The sequence below is a fragment of the Leishmania major genome, chromosome 16, assembly GCF_000002725.2.
Source record: "Leishmania major strain Friedlin complete genome, chromosome 16".
Classification (NCBI taxonomy): Eukaryota; Euglenozoa; class Kinetoplastea; order Trypanosomatida; family Trypanosomatidae; genus Leishmania; species Leishmania major.
Genome location: NC_007257.2, coordinates 490,338 through 513,359, shown reverse-complemented (window position 1 = coordinate 513,359; position 23,022 = coordinate 490,338). Strand labels below are relative to the sequence as shown.

The 23,022-nt window shown below is 63.7% G+C and overlaps 4 protein-coding genes across 4 annotated transcripts; all 4 read left to right on the top strand.

Annotated features, from left to right (window-relative positions):
• Nucleotides 1–291: 291 nt before the first annotated feature.
• Nucleotides 292–5,517, top strand: LMJF_16_1260 (conserved hypothetical protein; the record flags this gene model as incomplete). Its single annotated transcript, XM_001682155.1, has 1 exon — nucleotides 292–5,517. The coding sequence occupies one exon, from the start codon at nucleotides 292–294 to the stop codon at nucleotides 5,515–5,517; it is 5,226 nt and encodes a 1,741-aa protein (XP_001682207.1).
• A 1,249-nt stretch (nucleotides 5,518–6,766) lies between these two features.
• LMJF_16_1250 (conserved hypothetical protein) lies at nucleotides 6,767–7,219 on the top strand (the record flags this gene model as incomplete). Its single annotated transcript, XM_001682154.1, has 1 exon — nucleotides 6,767–7,219. One exon carries the CDS (start codon nucleotides 6,767–6,769, stop codon nucleotides 7,217–7,219), a length of 453 nt encoding a protein of 150 aa, XP_001682206.1.
• A 2,473-nt stretch (nucleotides 7,220–9,692) lies between these two features.
• On the top strand, nucleotides 9,693–16,130 carry LMJF_16_1240 (hypothetical protein; the record flags this gene model as incomplete). The annotated part of the gene is made up of 1 exon (XM_001682153.1): nucleotides 9,693–16,130. The coding sequence occupies one exon, from the start codon at nucleotides 9,693–9,695 to the stop codon at nucleotides 16,128–16,130; it is 6,438 nt and encodes a 2,145-aa protein (XP_001682205.1).
• Nucleotides 16,131–17,119: 989 nt separating this feature from the next.
• On the top strand, nucleotides 17,120–22,561 carry LMJF_16_1230 (conserved hypothetical protein; the record flags this gene model as incomplete). Its single annotated transcript, XM_001682152.1, has 1 exon — nucleotides 17,120–22,561. The coding sequence occupies one exon, from the start codon at nucleotides 17,120–17,122 to the stop codon at nucleotides 22,559–22,561; it is 5,442 nt and encodes a 1,813-aa protein (XP_001682204.1).
• Nucleotides 22,562–23,022: the final 461 nt, after the last annotated feature.

Sequence of the window (23,022 nt, the reverse complement as noted above, 5' to 3'; positions counted from 1 at the left end):
TTCCCTCCTTCAGATTGTCTGATCGGCAATGAGCGGGCGTCGCGGGGTGCCTGCGATGGCACCAGCGCCGGTACCACCTGCTCGTCTCACTACTCGGAGACCGAGAAGAGCGCAGGGTCCCCACGGAGCGAGTGCATCTCAGCGCTGTCCTCGGCCAATGCGACCACGGAGATGCGCACTACGCCAGCGCCGTCATCCCTGGCACAGCCCTCCTCGTCGACGCCCCGCTCAGACTCGCTGTCGTGGCGCCGAGTGGCGGTACTAACGGCGGCGCCGTCCTCACCGACCGTCATGATGGTGCGCAACAACTCCTTCTTTGCCAAGAAGACGTGTGCTGCTTCTGCACCAGTAGCAGCAGCAACCGCAGACGTGGGAGTTGTGCCGCTCCGCACGCACGCCCTCACGGCACAAAGGCCGCCGCAGCAGCCACCCGCTCAGCGTGCCGCACCCGCACCCGCAGCAGCAGCAGCAGCGGCGACAGCGCAGTCAATCAAGGTGCGCCTGTCTCGACGACGAGACAGTGCGGAGGCGCGGGCGAGCGTGCTAGCCACGGCGCGGCACCGCCGCCTGCTGCCACTGACCGGCGCAAGCGTAGTAGAGCACGAAGTGGAGAAGGACAGCGCTGCCGCGTCGGCCGTGCGTTTGGCGAGTGGATCGGCGTTAGGGCGGTCTGTCTCGCTCTCGTCTGAGCTGCAAGTGAGCGTGGACAGCTCTGCGCCTGCGCTAGGGAGTTTGCTGTGCAGGGGGCGCAGTTCTCGCTCCTCTTCCCGGGCTCCGGCAATGCTGTCGGCGCCGCTGCCCGTCAACGCGACTGTCGCCGTAGTTTCCGTCCTTGAGCATGAGACTGCTACTGGAACGCTTGTGCGCGCTGCTAGGTCGCACTCTAGTGGCAGTCAGCTGAGCGACAACGCTTCGCCGCTGAGTGAGGGCGAAGCCACCGTAGGTTCACTGACGAGTCTCCAGCAGCGGCTGTGGGATTGGACGGGGGGCACGACCACGTGCGTGACCTCCACCACAGGACCCAGTCTCGGCGTGTCTGAGCCTCACCGAGGACAAGGGCGGCAAAGGTGCTTAAAACCGACGTCGTGCGTACCCACTGCACCGCTTGCTGCGAGCGCCGCAGCGTCTCCAGACAGCACCAAAGTGAGGGCGGCGGCGCAGTGGAAGCGGGTGCTTGACAGCGAGCGCATTCGTGGTGAGCGGGGTAAGCGTCTGGCGCACTTCTTAATTCAGCGCCTGCTCGGCACCGTGGCAACCACGGGGCCTTTCGGCGGCGTGTTTGGCGGCTTGGAGCACTTCATCCCAGACATGTGCGATGACGAAGTCGTCAGCGTCGTCAGCGGGGGCCATCTCCGCCCCCTCTGCGAGCGCGCGGTGGTGGCGACGTACCTCCTCAGCTCCCTCGTCGACGGTCTCCCGCGGCACCAGCAGAGTCTCAGTCCGTACATCCACATGCTCATCGAGTTCACGCTCGTGTCCGACACGCCGACCAACCGCGCCATTCTGGGCGGCAGCGTGCAAGACGAGGAACTCCTCTACGCCCTCGAGCTGGACCGAAAGGACGGCGGGGATGGTGGTGGCAGAGAGACGGTGGCTGCCGCCTCCGGGTTGCCACCTGCCGTGACGGGACATGAGTCGACCTCGTGGCTGTGCGGCGAGGTGCACCGCGGCAACCGCTTACCTTGCCACATCGATGACGGCCTCAGCAATGCCACCGATCTGTACGAACTGCTGCACCCGAGATTCACACGAATGACGTACGTTGCCGCGCACTACAACGCCGCACGAACGACCGTGGAGCTCGCCCACGAGGTGCGGTCTCTCGAGCTGCATCAGCGCAGCGTACCACGTCTGATCGAGTGCACGCACCGGCACTGGATGCGGTGCCTCATGCGCGCGGTGCTGCGCGCGTGGAAGCGCTTGTGCCACGAGAGAAAGGTGCAGGAACAGCGTCAGCGCGCCCGCTGGGCGGAGCGTTGGACGTGCGAGTGGGTGCGTATTGCCCTGCGACGCTGGCGTGGATACGGGGCACTGACGCTGCAGATTGCCGAGGCCGACAGTTTGGCAAAGGCCCTCCTGGCGAAGAAGCGCGCCGACATTGAGCGGCTGGAGAACGAGTCTGCATCGATGCAGGCCTCCTGCGCAGTCCTTCAGAACACCCTGCACCGCCAAGATGAAGAGCGCGACGCTGTCGAGGGGATCACTGTGCAGCGGGAGCAGGTGTACAAGAATCTGCTGCAACACGTCCGCGAGATCGACCGTGTTGGATCGCTCATGCTGCGCTCGCTGCTGCTGCCTGACGCCCCGCCAGTTCTGGACGAGGCGGACGCCTTGAAAAGCCTCTCTGCGGCGGTGAACGCCCTCTCTGGCGGTGGTGACCGAAGCTCCCCTGCACCGTCGCTCAACGCGTCGCAGGCTAATCTGGGCTGCTCTGCAGCGTCATCGTGCCTATCAACGGCAAGCGACGAGTCGGTGGCCCGGCATCCGCCGCACACGCTAGTAGCACTGCCGACGCTGCTGCAGTGGGCCCAGGCATGCGTCGATACGGTGCAGACCGAGTACGTCTCCTTCTTCCCTGACGACGAAGATGACGACGACGACGATGTTTCCGAGGTGACGGGCGAAGGCAGCGCCAAAGACGTCACCGCGGGTCAGAGGCCCGAGGAGGCAAAGGATGTGGTGCGGGAAAACGTCGGTCTCCGCGACAAGCGCATCGCTTCTGCATCGCCACGCCTGCAGGCCAAGGGTGGCAGCGACACGCTGGATGCATCCTCTACGAGCAAGATGCCAGTGTCGCGCGCGACTTCTACAGATAGGGCGAGCAACGCGAGTAAGAAGGAAGTTACGCGCGGCCCCTTCACCGGTCTCGAGATGCTACTCAACCCTGCCGCCGCAGGGGTGTCGGCGTCGACGACGAGATCGATCGCAGCATCTGACACTGTTCTGGTGCCGCTGCACATGATTCTCTTGCTAATGCGGGGCTGCTGCGGGGTACAGGATGAATCAAGGGGGGCTGGCCACGACAGGCATGACGCTCTCGCCACAACGACAACGACGTCGGTGACGATCACCGGCGCAGCCGACGCGTCGCTGACCGACCATGGCAGTGCTGCCACTGCCACGGTCCCCTCGTGGGATCTCGTGCGCACCATCGAGCTTGCCGACAGAGTCATCCTGGACGAGTGCCATACGCTGCTCCGCAAAGCGGAGCAGCTGGCGGACATCGACGGTGGCGGCGGTAGTGCAGCAGTAGCAGGTGCCGCGCATGCAGAGCGCCGGCCGCCGGCCCCGTCGAACTCTGAAGAGGCTAGCAGCGGTCTGGTCAGTGTGTCCGCCTATGGCGTCTCCATGCACGGTCTCTCCTCCACCACACGAGAAAACCTGCAGCAGGTGTGCCGCGTTGTTGTTGACACGTATGAGCAGCTCACCGGCACTGCGTGCATTGTCACGGTCGATCAGCTATTCGAGAGGTCGCGCGGCACGCTGCTGGTGCTGATAGCGGCTCTGATGCGCTACTATACGAACTGGTCCACGCGCCACAGGCAGCAAATCGCGCCTGTGTCCATCAAAGGCAAGCGGACCGATCTCCCCGCCTCGACGGCCGCCGCGCATGAAGGGAAGAGGCACAGGCTGAACGATGAGTGGTCGCACCCACCACACAGCCACCGTGGCTGGCTGGAACAAGTTCGGCGCCAAGCACAGTGGATCGCCCTGTCCTTTAGTGCTCTGCACAATGCCGTTCGCTTCGCCAAACACTCGGTCAACGTCCTCAGCATTATCGAGCAAGAGCGCGTCGCGAGGCTGCTCCAGCGGATCTCGCTGACAGAGTTCATTGACATCCTGTGCCGGTCGCCAGACCAAACAATGCAGAGCTATGTGGGCATCATCGGCGTCGTCGAGCGGTACGCACCGTCGCTGGACCTTGTCTTCCATCAGTACGCCGTCCCCCTGGCGCAGTTGTGTGCCAGCAGCGAAGCGGCCAGCACCCCCACTCAATGCGGCGACGCCAAAGACGACGGCGACGCATACATCACAGGCAACACCGTATGGAGTCTTCTGTGCCTCACTTGTCTTGCCGGCAAGGTGCCGCGCTTGTCTGGAGCGTCCTCGAAAGGAGGAGTGTCATTGCCGTCGCTAAGGCTGGCCATCCCATCCCCGCCGCTTCCCGCAACGCTGCACCGTCCAGCGGTGTTCAGCCTCATCGAGTATGTGGCACAACGTAGTGTCACGTCCGCCGGAACGCAGAGGCCGCGCGCGTCAATGCGGAGCTTCAGTGAGGACACTGCCTCATTTCCAACATCAAGCTCCCTTGCTAGCTCGCCAAAAAAAACAATGTTGCCGCCGCGCACGAAGTTCGCACGTGCGGTGTCGGTGAGCCGCAAGGGTCGTCCCATCCCCTGCTACGCCCGAGCACTGCGCGATGACCGCCACGTCGACCTGCGCCCCGACACCGGGGCCGTGTGCGTCAACTACGTGCAGTTCGTGAAGCTCGTCATTCGTCTTGCCCATGCATGGCAGTGCCAGCAGCAGCAGCAGCCGCTGATAGCAAAAGAAAAGGCGCTGCATCGTGCGGAGGCGGGCGAGGAGGGCGGTCAGCGTGCCACCAGAAGTCTCATGGACATGTCAAGCAGTTCCCCACTCACCGGCGCGGCTGCATCCGCCCGCAGCAGCCTCACATCCTTCACCGTCGACAACGGCGGCTATAGCGACCAGGTCCGCTACGAAGCCATCGACTACGCGAGCCCGCTCTGCCCCTCGTACTTCGATACATTCTTGGGCGGGCTACTGCTGCCACGCCTGCTAGGCGCGAACCGCTGGATCGGCGCGGTGCAGCGCGCCTTCTGGCGCAAGCCAGTCCTCGAGCTGCTCGCACAGAATCACGACGCGCTGCTGACGGTGTTCAACACGTATCAGCAACCATGCGAAAGCCGAGGCGTTCGTGCGGCACTGCCGCCTCCGTTCTCGGCCATACTGGCCTCACAAGTCGTTACGAAAGCCGTCGACACTGAGCAGCACTCGACGACCTCGCTGGTAGCCGACGGCGGACACGGGCTGAACCACGTGGAGTACCCCTCCTTGGTCCACGCCACAAGGGCCAACAGCCAAATCGGCGGCACGGCCACGGGAACGTGGCCGACGGGGAGGAAGGGGTCTGCCGAGCTGCCCATCAAACCAGACCCCAACCATCGAAAGCCCCCCAGCAGCCGGTCGCATCCCGGATCTGTTTTCGGCGCGCGTGACGTGGGCATTGTGAGCGTGCTGCGCTGGAAGAATGTGCAAGACATGGCAAAGGACCTCGAGTGGCACCGCGAGGCGCGCCTGACGGAGACTGGGTTACGGCATTGCTTCAACCATGTCGTGGCCGACAGCGCGCGTGAGGGCGACGTGCTGTTCTTTGCCGAGTTCCTTCAGCTACTCTGCGCCATCGCCGCCTACGCCGCACCGGACCCGACAGTGCCGCTTGAGGTGAAGCTCCATTCGTTCCTCGAAATCCGCGTGCTGACTCTGCTAGAGTAAGCAGATCGCGGAGGGAGGGGGGAAGAGGTAACGCTGGAAGCGCGCTGCGAATCAACTCCACCCCTCCCTCCCTCCTCCGCTCTCTCGCGCCCCGGCACCCGCCCGGTGCCGTGGAGTTCGTCAGCGCACCACGTCTCTGATGTAATACAAGAGCAAGCATACGCTAGTCATATCTGAACACACACACACACACACATACACATACATATATATATGTGTATATGTATGTATATATGTATGTGCGCGTGCCCAGTTAGCGAGTGTTCACGGCAACGCGTCTCTTCTTTTGCTACCCCATTTATGTGCACACGCGCACGACGCACGGCGACGCATGTCCAGGGTGCGCAGACACGCATTGAGCAAGAGACCTCGCGGCATGGAAAGGAAGCGGAGGTAGGCAGGCGGTGTACGTGTGTACGCGTGTACATATAGGCTCAGCATACATATTATATTACCTCGTTTTGTCTGATGTGAGAGTTGTCCCCCTCCTTTTAGTTTTTCCATCCGAGCCGTCGGTGCTCTCTCTCGCGCGCGCGTGCGTGCTGGGGTCTCCCTGCGCGCGTCGCTGCCTTCACCTCTGTATACTACCTTGTGGACCTTACACTGCCGCTGCCAAGGTTGTGCGCCAACCGGCCGCGGTGACGAAACAAACACGAAGAGGCAATGCATGAGGCCTGCCCTCTCACGTAGGGAGAGGGCGGCATGTATATGCGCACGCGCGGAGCCATACGGGGAATTCAGTGCTCAACGTTAGGAGTCCAGTGTAGCGCCGTGTGCAGTGAGAAGGGCGGGGTTGGCGAGATGGCGCCGACATCAGCCCGCTCCCTTCCTCTGGCATTATCTTCTACATTTCCCGCCCCGTTTCTCGGTGTAAGGGCCCTTACGTGGTGTGGTGAGGGGTGGCGGGGTCTATGACGAGGGTACGCACTGCACGTGCAGGACAGTGCTGCAGCGCCAGCAGCGTGGCTCCGCCTTTGGTACGTGGAGCTCCTCAGCGATCCTTTCCTCATCCCTCCCACTCATCCCATTGTCTTCACAAGCGCGATCCGCTCGAATACAAGCCGCGTCTGTCGCAACCCCCACCTCGCCCCCTCCCCTCCCATCCTCTTCTCACCCCCCCCCACACACACAACAATCTTTCCCTTCCTAATGCGACGGGAGGCGGCGCACTTGCAGAGGCGCCTCGGCCCACTTCGTCCTTTCTTGGCCAACAACTCGAAAAGGTGCCCGAGCTCCAACAAGGGAGAGGATGAGCGATTCTGTCGCGACACTCCCCGGCGTCCTGGCGCGGGGGCCGGCGCTGCACGCCCTCGTCCGTGTGGAGCTCACCAACGGCACAATGGTGGTGGGGCGCTTGCTGGAGATGGATGCGGCCACCATGAACATTAAGGTAGACGCCATCACACTCACCGCAGTGCGCCGTCGTCGTGGCCGCTCGCGCGAGGACGCCCCGGCGACACGCGCGCTCGCGACGGCTGGCAGCAGCAGCAGCAGCAGCCCCGCTGGCGGGAGTCACGGCTTGACGGCACGCAAGACGGAGGACACGATAGAAGTGAACCCCATGGCACTGCGGTGCATCCAGAGCATCGTCGTGCGTGGTGCCTACATTCGCTACTTGGACTTCATCCACGAGACCAAAGACGGCGGTACGAGCTACGGTGAGGTGCTGGTGGCCGCGGAGCAGGTGAGGCCCTCCGTGTAGAGAAAAGGGGGGCACATGTCGCAAAGGATTCCCAGTGATTGCTGCTCCTGTAGACGAGGTTCACGTGTGCCTACATGCGATCACACACGTGTGTGGGTGTGACGGGCCCTCCTCTCCGCCCACAAGGGAATACGATAGAAGGAAAGGCCATCCATCCGATCAGCGATGGCGGACGCCGAAGAGAAACGAGGAGGCAGGGCTGAACAGGGAGGGGGAACGAATGGAGCGTGTTGTCTGTGCCGGCGCACCACACGGACGTCCACGTCGTCTTTTCCGGAAGCGAGCCCCCTCCCCACCCCACCCCTCAAATCTCCTCCGCTACTCATTCCCTCGACTGATTCGGTCACACGCACACAAGCGCATGCGTGTCGGCGCTCAAGATGCGGTGCTGGTGTGCTGGTGCCATTCACCAACCGAGCTAGACGAAGAGCTGTGAGGATGCTGGTAAACGCTGTGTTCGCCCGTGTCTCTCTCAACCTCCCAACTGGCCGCGTAATCACCGACTCAAGAGAAACAGAGAAAGGTGGTTGTGCTCTGCACTCGTCAGCGCAGGCGCCAAGGATGGCCAAGAGGAACAAGCCTCAGCTGTGTGTGTGCTGATGGTGGGACCTCCCTCACGGAGGGGGAGGGGGTGGGTGGGATGTGCTGGTGATACGGAGCAGAAACAGAAAAAACATGCGAGGGGGAGCACGGTACGTGCTGCAGTGAAAGGGGAAGCGTGCAAAGCAGGCCGTTGGCGCTGCTCCCTTCGCCCAGCCCTCCCCCTGCCCCGCCCCGCCTCCTCCGTCCATTACACCATGCGCGCACGTGGCACCCCCTCGCTCTCTGTGGAACGCGTCACATTTATGAAGGGGGAGGGGGCAGGGTGAGTCCACGGGCCTTTGCGACAGCACCGCTCTCGTCTACAGGCACCCACCCCCTTCACACGACACTCGCCGACACTTTACACGCCCAGTCAGCGCCATACGACTCGAGTGGAGCACATGCACGTGCGGAACGAAGGGGTGCGTCCAGGGAGGTCAGCTGAGGTCCATTGTTGTGCTGCTGGCTGGGTTACTGTTATCCTGGCTTCGACACGAATGCTCAAGGCGGCGCCGCCGACACCTACACCCGCACATCCTTTCCGTTACCCTCTACGAGGTGTCCATCCTCGGGGCACGGTGTGCGTGAGCCGCGAGAGGGTCGAGGGCTAACGCTGCGGTAGAGCAGAAGGAATGAACGACAAGTCCATTCCGTGTGGCGGCTAACGACGCGAGAGGTCACCGGCAGATAGACCGACACAATACCACTCACCGAAACAGAGACGAGCCCATTCGGGTGAGCGAGACACACGCACGTGCAGCCCATCTTGGCTGTAGTGCCCACCGAGCCACCCTCCGCATCCATTCTCTCCTGCTCTCCCGCGCCCGGTAGTGGAGATCAACACCACCACTGCACAGAGCAACAAGCGGAGGGCTAACGCCGCCGGCTTCGTTGGGATGGTGCCCAAGACGCCGATTCCATGCCTGTCCAAAGGTTTTCGGGGGACAGTCACACGCCTATTATCGGCAATAGGCCTTTCTCTTCTCTCTTCACAATGTGCCTCCGTCTCTGATGACGGGAGAGAAGGGGGGCGGGGGAGGGGGAGGGCGCCGCAGTGCGCGCTATCTCTCGCATGCACACGCACACAGGCCAACACCACCACCACCACCCCCTCTATTCCCGGGCAAACGCCGCACCACTGCTGGTGGGTGGCGGGGCCCAGGCACTCACGGCGTGGCGAGGTCAGAGCAACGTATTCCTGCTGATGTCGGCGGCCGGGCCCTGGAGGACGCTGCTGCGGTGACCGAGTCGGCGCACTGTTGTACCGCGCGTGTCTGGCGGCTGCCTCGCACCGGATGACGGGGGCCTGTGACGGATGCTGCACGGCCGCAGACTGTGGACACACGCTAGTGAATAACAGTAAGAAACAAAGCGACGGCTGTGTTGTTGCCGATGAGCGGATGGCCCACCCCCGCATCACCAGCAGCAGGGCCCGCGTGCGCCTCCCGCTGGTTTGTTGTTGCTGGCGGTTGTGTCGCTTCTATTTCCCCGCGCGCTGCTCGCCCCAGCCACCCCCGCCCCCGGCATCGCCCAGGGAACCACAGACACAGACGCCTGCTTCTTCTTCGGCCATCACTCACATGCTTCACCCATCACCACCACCACCACCACCCTACCCCCCCCCCTTCCGTCTTTGCATGGGCACCCTTCGTCCTTCTCTCTCTGCCTGGCTCTGCATGCGTGTCCAGCCTTGTTGGGTTTTTGCATCTTCCCATCACACGGGCACACACAGAGAAATACCACGCTTGCGCGTCATCACTGACGAACCTCCGCTCCCCGTGTGTGTGCAAGTTTTCCGGGTGGCGCGGAGGCGTGTACGTCGGATCAAGAGAAAGCAGCAACAGAAACCCAACCCGCAAGCGCAGACCCATCGACGGAGCGGGGGCACGCTATGGGCTGCGCGAACGAGAAGTTGCACGCGCAGCAGATTGCCTACCAGCGGGACTTCCTCGGCGCTTGCTGGAACAGCGTCCTCGGCGAGGATGAAGCTAAGGAGTACCTGGCAAGCCGGTGGATGGGGATATCGAGGCAGGTGATGGGGCTGTGCACCAACAACCACTGCTTCACCGTGCACACGCTGAGAAAGGAGAAGACAGCGGCCACAGACCCGTCCAAGGCGCCGGGCGACCTGATCGGAGCGCGACCTGGCGTTGGCGGAAATATCGGCGTGGGAAGCAGTGGTCGGCAGCGGACCCTCAGTGTCAGTGTGGGCGCGAGCCCGAACGCTGGATCGCCCCCGGCGTCACCTAATAGCTCCACGCAGGTCATCAACCCATCCCTGTTGTGTGCTCCAGCGTCTAGGAACTTCCCGAAGACGACGCGCCACGGGCAGTCTGGCAGCAGCGACGCCCCCTACCTCGCCAACGCCGATGCCGAGCTTTCCGCGGCCAACGCGCGCGTCGCCGCCGCAGGGAAGACGAAGAGAGCCGACTCTGGAACATTACGAACGGTGATGAAAGACGCGATCCAGCTGGAGAAGGCCGCGCACAGCCAGCACCCGTACCTTCAGCGTCACGAGCTCTCTGTCTACAGCGGTGTTGTCTTCCGCTGTGCCCCGGCGCACCGGCTGTACCACCGCATCTCTTTTGTGCCCGAGGCGCGTGCGAAGCGGCTGAACGACGCGCCTGTGTCGGCAGCTGCAGGCGCCCGAGAGGACCAGCAGCCTGCAAGTACGCTGCCGTCCACGCCGCCGTCCACGTCGAGCGGCCGAGCGGTGAAGCACTCGCCCCTATGCGAGGGCGATGGTGGGCCGGCGGATGGTATGCCCGCCTTGCAACTTGGCTCCACCCTGGCCTGGCACACAATCTCCTCAGGCGCCGACTGGGAGGCCGATGATCCTCTGAGCGCGTCCAACAACTACCCCATCGAAGACCGCGACGTTGACGGCGTCGCAGCGACGCGGCCGCCGGTGATCGTTGGGAGCATTACGGCGATGGAGCTGCAGGCCCTTCCGCCGAATGCAGAGTTGTGCTTTGGAGGATGGCTCTACGTGAGCTTGCAGGATGAGCAAGAGCGCCTGCGCCGGTCGTTAGCGCGGTACGAGAAGCGGCGGCAGCGGCGCGCAGCAGCTAGAGAGGCTACCATCACATCGTCGCCGATAGCCTCCTCTACATGGCCAACTCCCTCGACGTTCTGCAAGGACAGCCTCAGTCCAGGTCAGTCGCCAGGTGGGCGGCCGTACAACAGCGTCAACGGTGGGACCGTCGAGGACGCGTCTGATGGCGGTAAGGCCCCGCACCTCCGAACTTCTGTAGTGGCGCGATCGATGTCGGCACCGCGGCGGCCCTGGCAGCGTCGCGACAGCAGTGACGAGATGATCACGCGGAGTCAGCGTCCCACGGCGGCGGCGGCGGCGGCACCGCCATCGCCGCTCGGCGTAGTTCAGGAAGACACCCCCGCCCCACCACGTGCGGATGTCTCGCGCCAGCTCAGCCCCAACGAAGGCCTCGGCGACGCTGTCATTGCTGACGCGGAGGATGCGGCACATACGACTGCCCCAATGGTAGACACTACCTCGGCGGCTGAGGCGGCGAGCTCACGCGCCGATGGAAAGGAGGAGGAGGGGCAACCGGTGCAGCACACCCCTCAGCTATCAGCGACGCAGTCGGAGAAGCGCGCGGCGCCCGCCATGAAAACCGCCACCGCATTACCGCCCCCGCAGTCGCAGCCATCCCTGGCGATAGCTCGGCCGTTGAACCTGTCCTGCAACCTGAGGAGCGCAGCTGCCTCGTCTGCGCGGAACCCGTCCAGGACAACCGGCGAATCGCACAAGCGCGTCATAAGCTTGGCCCCGCAGCAGCCGACTCCGATGCTGGGTGTATCCCCGCTAAGCCCGTTGCGGTGCACAGGAAAGTACGCGCAGGAGGCGATGGAGGCAGAAGCGTTAGTGGCGTCGTGGCTGCCGTACGCGTACGTCGTCATTGCCGTCCCCATGTACGAGTGCTCGCTTGTGCCCACCGCCTTCCACACTGCCCTCATCCGGCGCAAGGCCGTCTCTCTCAACCTCGCCGACGCGCAGTCGAGGCAGGCGTACGGTGTTGGGTGCATCACTGCTGCCCGCTACGGTGGTGTGATGGTGGTGGAGTACCGGGAGAAGATCAGCGAGGACGATGACGCCGAGTGGATTGACGAGCTGCTGCGAGTGGGCCGCGCGTCACAGGAAAAGTACGGTGAGGCAGGAGCCAAGCCAGATGGCATGAGCACCCTCGGTCTCTCTGCGTCAGCGGCGGCGGGGACGTCAACGCCCTCAGTGCGGCATCTCTCACGCACTGTGGCGCACCACGCACGCGCTGAGAAGCTGCACCGCATCAAGAGTTGCATCTGGCACAAGCTGCGGCGTCAAGGTCTGTATGTCATCCTCGCCTCGACCTGCATGGCCGACCGCCGGCACCGGCAGCAGCGCGCCTTCGTCGCGAGCGAACTGAGCAGGGTGTTCCAAGCCTCAGCTAGCTGGTTGGGCACACCTGCGACGAGTGTTTCGGCCCTCTCAAAGGGCCGAAAAAGTAGGCACAGCGCCGCTCTTGCGGCCTGTGCGAGCGAGACGGCCGGCGACGCGTATGAAGATGTAGATGGCATCGGTTGCGACTACTACGCCGCGGACATGAACGGCGTGGTGGATTACGACTCTTTGGACGACAACAGCGACAGCTGCAACTCCCGCACAGGCCGTGCCTCGCAGTCTAGCAATGGCAGCATCGGAGCGTCAGAGGCAGCGAGGAGTGGCGGCGAAAGCGGTGGACGCCGGCATAGTCTATGGTCGAAGCTCTCTCTCCCCGGCGGTAGTAAAAATCATTGGCACCGGCGACGGCACCACTATCACGGCAGCCGTGGCGGCGGCGACGGCAATGCGGAACGGAAGAAGCATGACTCCACCCACTTCGGCTTAAGCGGCCAGCAACGTGACGGCAGCGGTCGCCGTGGCCCGACGGCGGCGAATCCCTCTCTTTGGGCAGAGCCGAACTACGACAATGACTTTCTCCTACGCGGCACCTACCGACAGATTGGTGGGATGAAGTACTTGGACGTTGTGGCGCTCATAGACGGGTGCCCGGTGTCGGAGCTGGTCCAAGGCATCAAGCGCTGGGTGGTCAATCTCCTCTCCATGCCAATCAAGGCGCGTCCTCTCTGCTTGTATCTGCAGCGGTACGAGGGCATTGCCTCCTCGCTACAGCTGCTCAGCACGCAAGTAGCGAGCGCCGCCCTCGCATCCAGCGTCGCCTCCGGTCACCTGATCGCCCCGATGAACCTGAGCTTCCGCGCCGGTGGCGGCGCCGGACTGGAGGCGGCGTCCTTTGTTTCGCAGCAGCATGCCGAGGCGACGGGCGGGGCGACGAGCACAGGCAGCTTCTCTGCCGCCTCGGTGCTCATGAACGTCTCCGCGACTGCCTCCACCGCCCGACGTAACGTGCCGTACAACACCTACTACCGAGGTCCGCTTGACCCCGTTGTTCGGGCCGTGATGTCGCCCGAGGTCGAGTCGATGATCGCAGCGTGCCACACGCGTCAGCTGCCGGAGGTTTTGCGCTCACCGCAGTTGCCCGCGCCACGTGCAGTGACGAGCGATGGCGCCACCGACGCCGGGCCCCTCCCCCCACTACCCTCTCCCGCTTCGGTCGCTAGCAGAGGCAGCTGTGACGATCCCAGGAGTAGCAGTGGCCGTACCAGCCTGACGCCGCAGTTCCTGCCATCCTTGTCAAGCAGCGATGCCAAGAGGGCAGTGTCAGTCGAGGCAAGAGTAGGGATCGCAGCGCAGGTGCTGTGCAGCCCGCGGCTGTCTACTCGAAGTCCGGCGACGCCGCGCACGGGGCGCCCACTCTGTGCCGACCCTGGCCCTAGCCCTAGCACCTCGGCCGTACGACTGCAGCGGAAGGAGCAGCACGAAACCCCCGCCGGCAGCGCTGCCGTGCAGAGTTCCACTGCACACGTCGATCCCACTTCTGCGTCGCTACTTCCTAGTGCCCCGCCCCCCGCTGCGTTGTCGCTGCGCACCGCCGACACGGCGCCACCGAAGCACAGTTCTGCGGGGCCTCCTTTAGAGGCCAGCGAGTGCCCCCTGTGCAACGACTCGTTGCAGAACGACAGCGCGGTCGGCCACAGCTGTACTGCGACTAATGGAAAGGCTCTGGCGGCAGCGGCAGCGGCAGCGGCTACAGCGTCGGTGGTGCCCGGCGACAGTATCGGCAACCCTACTGGAGACGGTATTACGAACGGCAGCGCCGCTTCTCCGACCGTCATCGACCCGCTGACTGCCCCCTCGCTGCTGCAGGACGGCTGGAAGCAGCGAGGGACGTCGTCGTCGCGGAGCAACTGCTTCAGTGCCGCTGCTTCTAAGGGCGGAGCGACAGGTGACGACACTCGCCCGGACGACAACGCGTGCACAGGTCCCCGCAGCATGCTGGACCACACACGCTATCCTGGTCAGCGTTCCCTGCCTGAGCGATCGGAGCCCATGGGAGCAGCAGCAGCAGCTGGATGTTGCAACAGCAGCGGCGATGACGACGCCAGTGATGACGGCGACCGCGACGCGGCGGCGCGCCAGAAAGCCGGCGGAACTGCTTGCGCTGGTGCAGAGGAAGAGGAGGTGTCGTATGGCGAACGAGAGTGGCAGCTGGCAGACCGTGAGCTGCGGGCGCTCAAGTTGGAGCTGGACGAGATGCGCTACCTCGTCTCCACCGCCCACAGTGAGCTGCTGCAGAGGTTGGAAGAAAGTTCTCAGCTTGGCGCCATCTTCCTGCCTCACACGCGGCCCGATCAAGTCGACCTCTCGCTTCTCACATTGAAGATGATGCGGCAGTACCCCGAGGAGGTGCCTGTGAAGGAGATCCACACGGACTGGGTGCCGATGCTGATGTCGCTGCTGACTATATCGCGCGACAACCTGTTCTGCGGCGCCGGCGCCGGCGACGACGGCGGCGACACGTTGGACTTTTTGAGAACGTACAACAACGCCGTCACGCAGTCGGACGCATGCGACGCCGACAAACGTCGTGAGCTGTACGACGCGGGAACGGCCAAGTACACGATCGACCCTCTCCCACCGTTGCCAGCGCCGCGCCCGTTACACGACATTGTCATTGCACCACAGCCGATCCGCTTCACCAAGGAAATGCTACGTGAAGTGAAGCGGGTTGGCATGGATGAGACTGGTCTGTCCTTCGCCTTCTCCGGCGGCTCACTCGGTGTGCTGGCTGGCGTGCTGTACTACTACACTGATTTCCTGCGTGCCAAGTACTGCAGCGGGGTGGCGGCAGCAGGTAGGTGGCCAAAGGACGCAGGGGCCACGGTGCAGGACGTGCTGGCGCGCGACGGGTACAACGTTGTCCTGCGGCGCATCTGGATCTGGGGTGTGATACCGGACTCGAGTGAGCGCAAGTCGGGCATCACCTCCGCTGCAGCTAAAACGAAGCAACTACTACGAGGGAAGCTGCGGCGCCGCGACCGAGCGGATTCGGCTACCTCGACGGAGTCAACCTCGACTCGGTGTGCCGAGGATGCCAATTATGTAGTGATGAACACAACGGGCCTAGACGGTGGCGGCGCCCGTGTAAGAGGGCAGCCCTTCCGCAGCACCGAGGCCTACGCCCTCTACGACGCCGTCTTGCACTACCTCCGGACGCTCGAGGAGTTTCACACGGAGCACCACGGTAACGACTTCATCGCGCCACAGGGCGCGATGAAGCGCCGGTCTGCGCTGATGGCTTGGCGGCGCAACAAGGGCTGCCCCGACGCGGCGGCCGCGGCATGCGGAAACGGTGGCGAGCCGAACGGCGCGGCCGGGAGCGCTGCTGCTGCCTCGCCGGCGACCTGGACGCTTGTGCCGAAATTTGAAATATGTGTCGCTACAAACTACTACTACAAGGAGCTGATGGAGGAAGCGCGGCAGCCACGCACCCCCGCTCGCAGAAGCAGCTCCCTGCTTTACACCAGTGGCAGCCTTCACCACACGCCCTCAGAGACTTCCCGCTGCAAGCGCCTTTCTGCCGCTGTCCCGCCTCCGCCGGCCGCGTCGTCAAGTGCTGCGAGCGGCACCATCAACGCTGCAAAGGATGGACGCAAAGTCCAAGCCACGATTCCACCACCACCACCGCCGGCGGGTAGCGCTGGCAGTCACGCGAAGGTCGCGAAAGAGGTGGTGGCGAAGGCGCAGCAGCACGTGGAGCAACCGTACTGCGGTGGGGAGGAGACGGTAAGAAGGAAAGCACCGCAGCGACATGCCGTGAAGAAGATCTTCGGGTTCTTGACCGAGCACTACGAGCAGTGGCGCGCGCAACACAGTGACGACCCCGCGGCGAACGCGCTGGCGAAGCGCATTCACATCTCCACCAAGTAAGCCGACAGACACACGCGAGACGGGGCAAGGCCGAGATGAGGACACCGTCATCATTGAGTGTGTGTGTGTGTGTGTGTGTGTGTGTGTGTGCAGCTAAGTGCGGGGTGGTTAAGCACCGCAAGGGAGAGCATTCATTTGGTGGGTACGACATGTGGCCGCGCCCTTCGCCGTGGCAGGACCGCTGCTCCCTATTCATGGGTGCAACGCTCCCCCCCCCCTCCCGCGGAAGACTCGTTGAGGGGGGAGCATTGCACCTCGTGCTGTGTTGTGCGTCAACGTGTCTGTGTGGGAAAGAGCTTTCAACGCTGCCCCTCTTCTCTTTTTTTTTCTGTGAGCGAGGGAGGAGGAGAGATTCTGTTGCCATCCCCCTCCCCCTCCTCCTCCTCTCTCTGCCTTGCTCTGTCTCTTTCTGCTGTATGTGGGCGCCATCGCCTTACTCGACACACGCACCCGACAAGCCACGCAAACGCAGATGCCTGCAACGTCCGCCTCAAATCCGCACTCCAGTACGGGTTGTCGGTTCGTTCGATGGTATGGCTCCCCCCTCCTCTCCTTCCTTTGGCGGCGCGTGGAAACAATGGCCAGGGAGGTAGAGAGAGCGGTGGGCTCAAGGGGGTGCGGTGCCCCTCCTCCCTCTCCGTCACTTCGTGAGCCCATTTATCGCTGAGGTGTCCATGTCCTTCCTTGCGTCTCCTCCATGTAGTGAGCTCACTTTCTTCACTCTCTGCCCCCTCTCCATCCTTTTTCCATCGTACCCGCCTCGCATCTCGGTATCCTCCTCCAGTAACGAGCCCCACGTGGGACGGCGAGAAGCTCGCTCATTGTGTTCACTGTTGTTGCCGTTGTGTGTGGGTGTGGGTGCGTGTCTTCTCTTCGGTGGTCGAGTGCGGTTCACGCCTCCGCCCCGTCGCACAGCTCCGCGCAACCGTCCTCTTCTTCCACACGCGCTGCTGCGCTTCGCCTCCGCCCCCTTTCTCTGCAGTAGCGCCATGCTGCGCGCGCGTGCGCGAAGCGCCTACACGGTGGCGCGCTCTTCAGCGGCGCGGTGCTCGGCCGCCGCCTCGATCGGTGCCGGCAGTGGCGCCCTCAACGGCAGCACCGGGCTGGGAAGCGGTGTTGGCGCCGGTGCTGCCTCCGCCTCACTGCACGAGCCGCGCCGCTACTCCTTCAAGTACGCCACCAAACGGCAGCACAACGAGGCGCGCCAGCCGTCGTACATTCACGACAAGCGCTACGGCCTCTTCAGCAACGAGCACAACATCGGCAAATCCCGCCGCGGGCTGCCGCATATCACGCCGATATACACGAAGCACATGAGCCTGTGGGAGACAGACACAGACGCGAGCACCAACCGGTTCTTCCGGCACTACGTCTTTGGTCAGCGGGAGGAGCACCTGTTGCTCGGTCGTCCCCACGGCTTCGAGGCAGATCAGGCTGGCGGCCGCCAGGGCGACTCGGCCTACGAGCTCAACACAGACCAGCGCTACAAGGGCGTGCCGCGGCCTGCCATCACGAACCTGCACTACGAGCCGGTGTGGAACCAAACGCTGTACCGCAACACCGCGCATGGAAACCAGCTCACAAACCCGTCGTCGAAGCTGACGGCGGCGGTGCTGGGGCCGGATTTGATGGAGGTGCGCGACATCAAGTCCGTGGAGCACTGCAAGGCGTGGTTCGACCGGCTTTCATTCCTCATCCAGCAGCACTACGACGCGGTCGGCGACATTGGTGCGTTTCGCTCGCGGCACGCGCAGCACGTGCACGAATTTTTTGTGGCCTTCCACGATGCTCTGAGCAGCTTTGACTTCCAGGACCGCTACCTGTACGACCAGTTTGCCAAGGCGCGGCCGAAGCACCTGGAGGACCTCTTCGCCATCTTCCTGGAGATGGAGGCGAACTACGTAAACGAGGCCTACTGCCCTCGGTGCAGCTTGCCGTACGCGACGACGCGCTACTGCGGCGAGGGTGACCCAAACACACCGTTTCGCAAGCACCGCGGCCGATGGGCGCCGCATCAGTACTGGGGCAAGGAGTGGTATGACGTCGTGATGCGCCGTGCGGAAGCGCTGTGGTACCGCGCCACCGAGGACCCGTTCTTTGGCACGACGGCGCACACGCAGCGCCAGGCGGAGGCTCTCCTCTCCGTCTACGTCAAGACGAAGCACCGTGCCAAGATGGTCGACTTCCTGCACGCGCTTCGTGGCTCAAAGGAGTTTCTGCTGGGGCAACTGCAGATCACGCCGGCGATGCAGAAGGCCGCCGATGACCTGCTAGACAGCACACCACACGAGCACCTCCTCACGAACGCCTTCAAGCTAGAGAGCAGTGCCGCCAAGTATACGGGTGACGCTCAGAGTGTGCCCCACTCGCCCCTGCAGATGCGGCTGGACATGGAGATGAACAAGTATCGCCGACAGCAACGTGAGGAGGGCGTGGTGCGGGTGCCGCCTGCCTCGTGGAAGCTCGACACCTCAGCGATTGTGCCGTACAAGGTCGACCCGCAGACGAAGCACGTGGCAAACTGGCGGGCCGTGAAGGAGGGCATTGAGCAGTCCTTCCTCGCCACCGGCCTTCCCAAGGAAGCGTACACGAGTGAGGAGTGGCGCGAGATGCTGTACCTGAAGGAGCGCATCGCCAGTCGGGGCGCGCGGCGTGCGCAGCTGGAGGCCGAGCGCCAGGCGGAGGAGGCAGCCATGGCAAAGAAGTACGGGCAGCGCTCTCCTGCAGCGACCAGCAGCTCGTCGTGGTGCGTCTTCCCTGACACAGCGTGGTATCGCGTATTCGAGACCGCCGCGGAGGCGTTGAAGCCGTACGGCGTCACCCATGCCGGGCAGCGCGTGCTCATGCGGAGTCAAACGTACGCCAACCCCGCGGCGGTGCCCTACACAGACCCGGTGCGCAACGCCTCCGTGCTGCTTGACACTACTCCGGAGGCGTGCAGTGTCTTTGGCGGATTCGAGTCGGGCGAGGTGCTGCGCCTGACTCCAAAGGAGCCGGAGGGGGCCGCGGCGTTCGACGTGGTGGTGGTCGGCGTCGACAAGAGCGGTGCCGAGGCAGAGTGGAGCCTGTACGCCATGCACCGCGATGTTGCATCGCAGACGAGCAAGGGGCTGCTAAACCTCGGCACGGACTGCCTGCAGCTGCTGTCCAGCTACGCCAAGGTGGAGACGACGCGGAGGCGTGCTGTCTTAACGGTCCTGGATGCCCAGCGTACGCTGCCGGAGGAGCATCTTGGCCAGGTCGTCGGCGTGCGTAGAGGCGAGCTGTACGTGCAGTGGCACCTGCAGCGCGGCGGGAGCTCTGAGCTCGACCGCAGCGTCGCTGTCCCGCTCGGCAACCCGGAGACGGTGAAACAGCTGTACAAGCTGCAGACCCTGACGGACGCAGATGGGGCACCGGCGCTGCTGCAGGAACCGCCGTCGTGGCGCACGCCGTTCCGCAACGACTTCGTCGATGAGCGTCTCAAGGAGCTTGAACAGGCGCCGTTCAAGCGGGAGCAGTGGGCGTCTCTCATCCAGGGCAAGTACACGCCCAAGGTAAAGAAGTACGGCTACGCGCAGCACACTACGCAAGACGACTTCCAGACGAAGGAGTACAAGGATCGGCTGCTGGCGCGACAGTACTTCCACAGCCCGCAGGCGTTCTCTGTCATCCCAGAGCGGCACGAGCGGTCGGTGAAGTTCATGGGCAAGTGGGAGCACCAGCGTGTGTGTGGACTGCCGACAGCGGACCGGGATGAGCTGGAGAAGGGCTGGGGCGAGGCGGAGGAGATCAGCGACGCCGCAGTGGGCGCGATCGAGCAGGCGCTGCGCGACATCAGCGGCCGCCGACCCGGCAACTTCGTCAAGTCACCGACGGAGACGCAGTCGCTGCGCCTCAACGAATCGTGGTGGACGCCACTGGAGTTCGGCTGGGAGGAGCACAACCGCGAGCAGATGGCCTTTCTCGACAGCAGTGAGCGCAGCATCGTTGAAGGGGCTCGTCTTCCGTTTGGTGGCAAGCGACCGCCCTTCGGCACAACCTACGGCATGGGTGAGCGCATCAGCGAGATTGCAGCAGACTACGCGAAGGGGTTCGGACTGGGCCCGCATGGACACTCCCCACAGCACGACACGGCGCACTTCAACACGCTCGAGGCGGAGCAGCAACGCGTGAAGGTGCTCGGCCTCGGTAACGCACTTGTGCGGCTCTTCCACGAGAAGCTGGGCAACCAGGACATCCAAGCCTGGTCATTGCAGCAGTGCGGTGAGTCCGACGCGAATGTACGCCAGCTTCTACTCTCCGTGGAGGAGTGGCGCACGAAGGGGCGCGCACCGTCGCTGCTGCTGCGCAAGGTGCTGCAGCGGTACTTGAAGGAGGAGCTCGATGCCTTCAATAGTGGACTGCCAGCTCACGTGCCGCGTCTCGCAGTACCGTGCGCGGATGCGTCTGCCGCCGACAGCATTGGCAGCAGCAGTGCCGGATGTATCTGGGTGGACGTCGACCGCAACGCCTTCGCCCTGGAGCACGCGAGTCAGTTCCGCCGTGGTGACAGCGATGAGCCGTACATCGTCGGCCTCGTGCAGCGCGCTGGTATGAGCAGTGGCAGTGGCGGCGCCCTCGCCGCTTCGCCGGCGGGCAGCGGCGCCGACAACACCTACGCGGAGTACATCCAACAGGATGTGCTGCAGCGCTTTGAGATCGGCCTGGCCCGCATCGTCGGACGCGGCATCCCAAGCTCGATCATTATGGAGCGCACTGTGAAGAACAGCCGTGGCCTGGAGCGGGAGAGCGCGAAAATGCTTACACTTGTGCTCGTCGGGGAGCTGGCGAAACTGCTGTCGAAGATGCGCGTCACACCGGACAACATCTCCATGGTGGTACGCGGCCTGGCCCAGTGCCCCGAGAAGGAGCTGCTGGGCGGCGGCGACTTCGCTGTGCCGGTGTCGCTCATCTTCAGCTGGAATGGCCCGCAGTCGAATGTCTCTGCGGCGACCAGCAATAGCAGTAGCAGCAACGCCAACGCCGGTGCTTCCCGGGGTGCCGGTATCAGCGCGGTGCAGCAAATGCTTGAGCGAACGCGGCACGGCTCCAGCCCCGGCAGCAGCGGCAGCGGCGACGGTGAGAAGATGGTCGGTAAGGTGCTGGAGGAGCTGGCGTGGAGCCAGGACGGCGTCGCTGCCGATGTCCTCTACGCACTTCAGCAGAACAAGGCAAACCCCACGCTGCGGCAGGAGTTCCTGAACGCCTTCCTGCCCGTGTGCTCGAACGACCACCAGAAAGCACAGCACATGTACGCCGACTACACGCTGGGCAAGTTTGTGCCCAACATTACGGTCGCCATCGAGGCCTTTGTGAAATTTTTGGGCAACATCTCGACGCATCCGGGGCAGCTGACCAGTGATGTGGAGTACTTTGAGGTGGACAACGCGCGCCGCGCGGATGGCACAGAGGGAACGGGTCAGTATACGCAGGTGCGCCTGCTGCCGCCGGAGATAGGGCCATTCCAGTACGAGAATACGCTCATCGAGTCCATCGAGACAGCGGAGCGCTTCCGTCGGTACGGCATCCTGGCCGGCCCGGCCCGTGTCCCCGCTTCTGGCTTCATCGCGGCGAACTGTAAGTCGCTCACCTACATGACGCATCGCGACAAGGAGGTCGTCTACGTGACCACGGAGAACGACCAAGGGCTGGCCAACGCGCTGCGCAGCTCTGCCCTTTTCAAGAGCATCGCCAGTAACCCGAAGCTAAGCTACCTCTTGAAAGGGATCACCGGCGGCGCTCCGTCGCATCCACTGTTGGTCGATAGCTTCAACCGCTTCTTCTACCGTGTCGCGCCGATGCTGAGCTTCTACCAGAGTCTGCTACAAGAGTACAGCGCCACAATGCCGTCCGCCCAGGCCGAGGCGCAGATCGCCAACTTTGGACTTGCCCGAGCCCTGGAGAGCGAGGCGTCGACGGCCATCGAGCAGGACTTCCGCCGCAACGCGGAGCGCTACTGGCGAAATGTGCTGGAGGGCCGTAGCACGGAAGAGGCCGCGCTGAGCAGTGGCGGTCGCGAGTCGGCCAGTGCGCAAGGCCGCCGACCTTCCCAGCAAGGTAGTGGGCGCGCTGGGCAGTCCGGCTCAGGCAGCCGCCGAGGCAGCGGCGAGTTCAACCTTGCCAGCGTCGTGGGCCACCGCGCTGCCGCCGGCGCGCGCAGCGAGAAGAGCCGAGTCCCTGTCTCATCGTCCAGCAGCAGCAGCAGCAGCACCGTGGCGACGGCGGCATCCACGTCGACGCGTGTCAAGGGCTTGCTGGGTAGCTTGAAGGGCGGCGGCAGTGGAGCCGGCCGCGGAAAGGGCTCTCGCCCCGCCAGTCCGTCCGGCGTAGCCAGCGGCAGTCGTGGAGGACGCAGCAGCAGCAGCAACAACAGCGGGGATAAGAATGGCAGCACAAGCGGGAGAAAGTGAGGCGGCGTTGGCGCGCTCGTGCGCGTGAGTGTGTGGAAGGTTGCTGGGTTGATGGGTTGATGGTTGTGGCATGCGATGACGTCCATAACAAGGAAAACATGGCAAAGGAGGATCGCAGCGGTCGTGCGACGGAGAGACTCCGCGTCCTTAGCTCGGTGACGATATGTTCCCTCGACAGTGAAAGACCGCAAGCACGTGCAGGAAAAGAATCCGAAGCAACGAAAGGGGAGGGGGAGGCTCCTGAGGGGGCTGCGCACAATCTGGTTTTCTGTGCGGCTCTGCGAAGACCGCGGCGGGTTGTAGCGACGAGAGGTCTCGCAACACTGTCGGGATGGCGAGAAGTGCGAGCGAGCGAGCCTGTGTGCGTTGCTGTCAGGTGCCGCAACGAAGCGATCTTGCCACTCCCTCCGTGTCGGTGTCTTCTCCCCCGCGCGCCAAAAATACCGCTGCGACTTCACCCG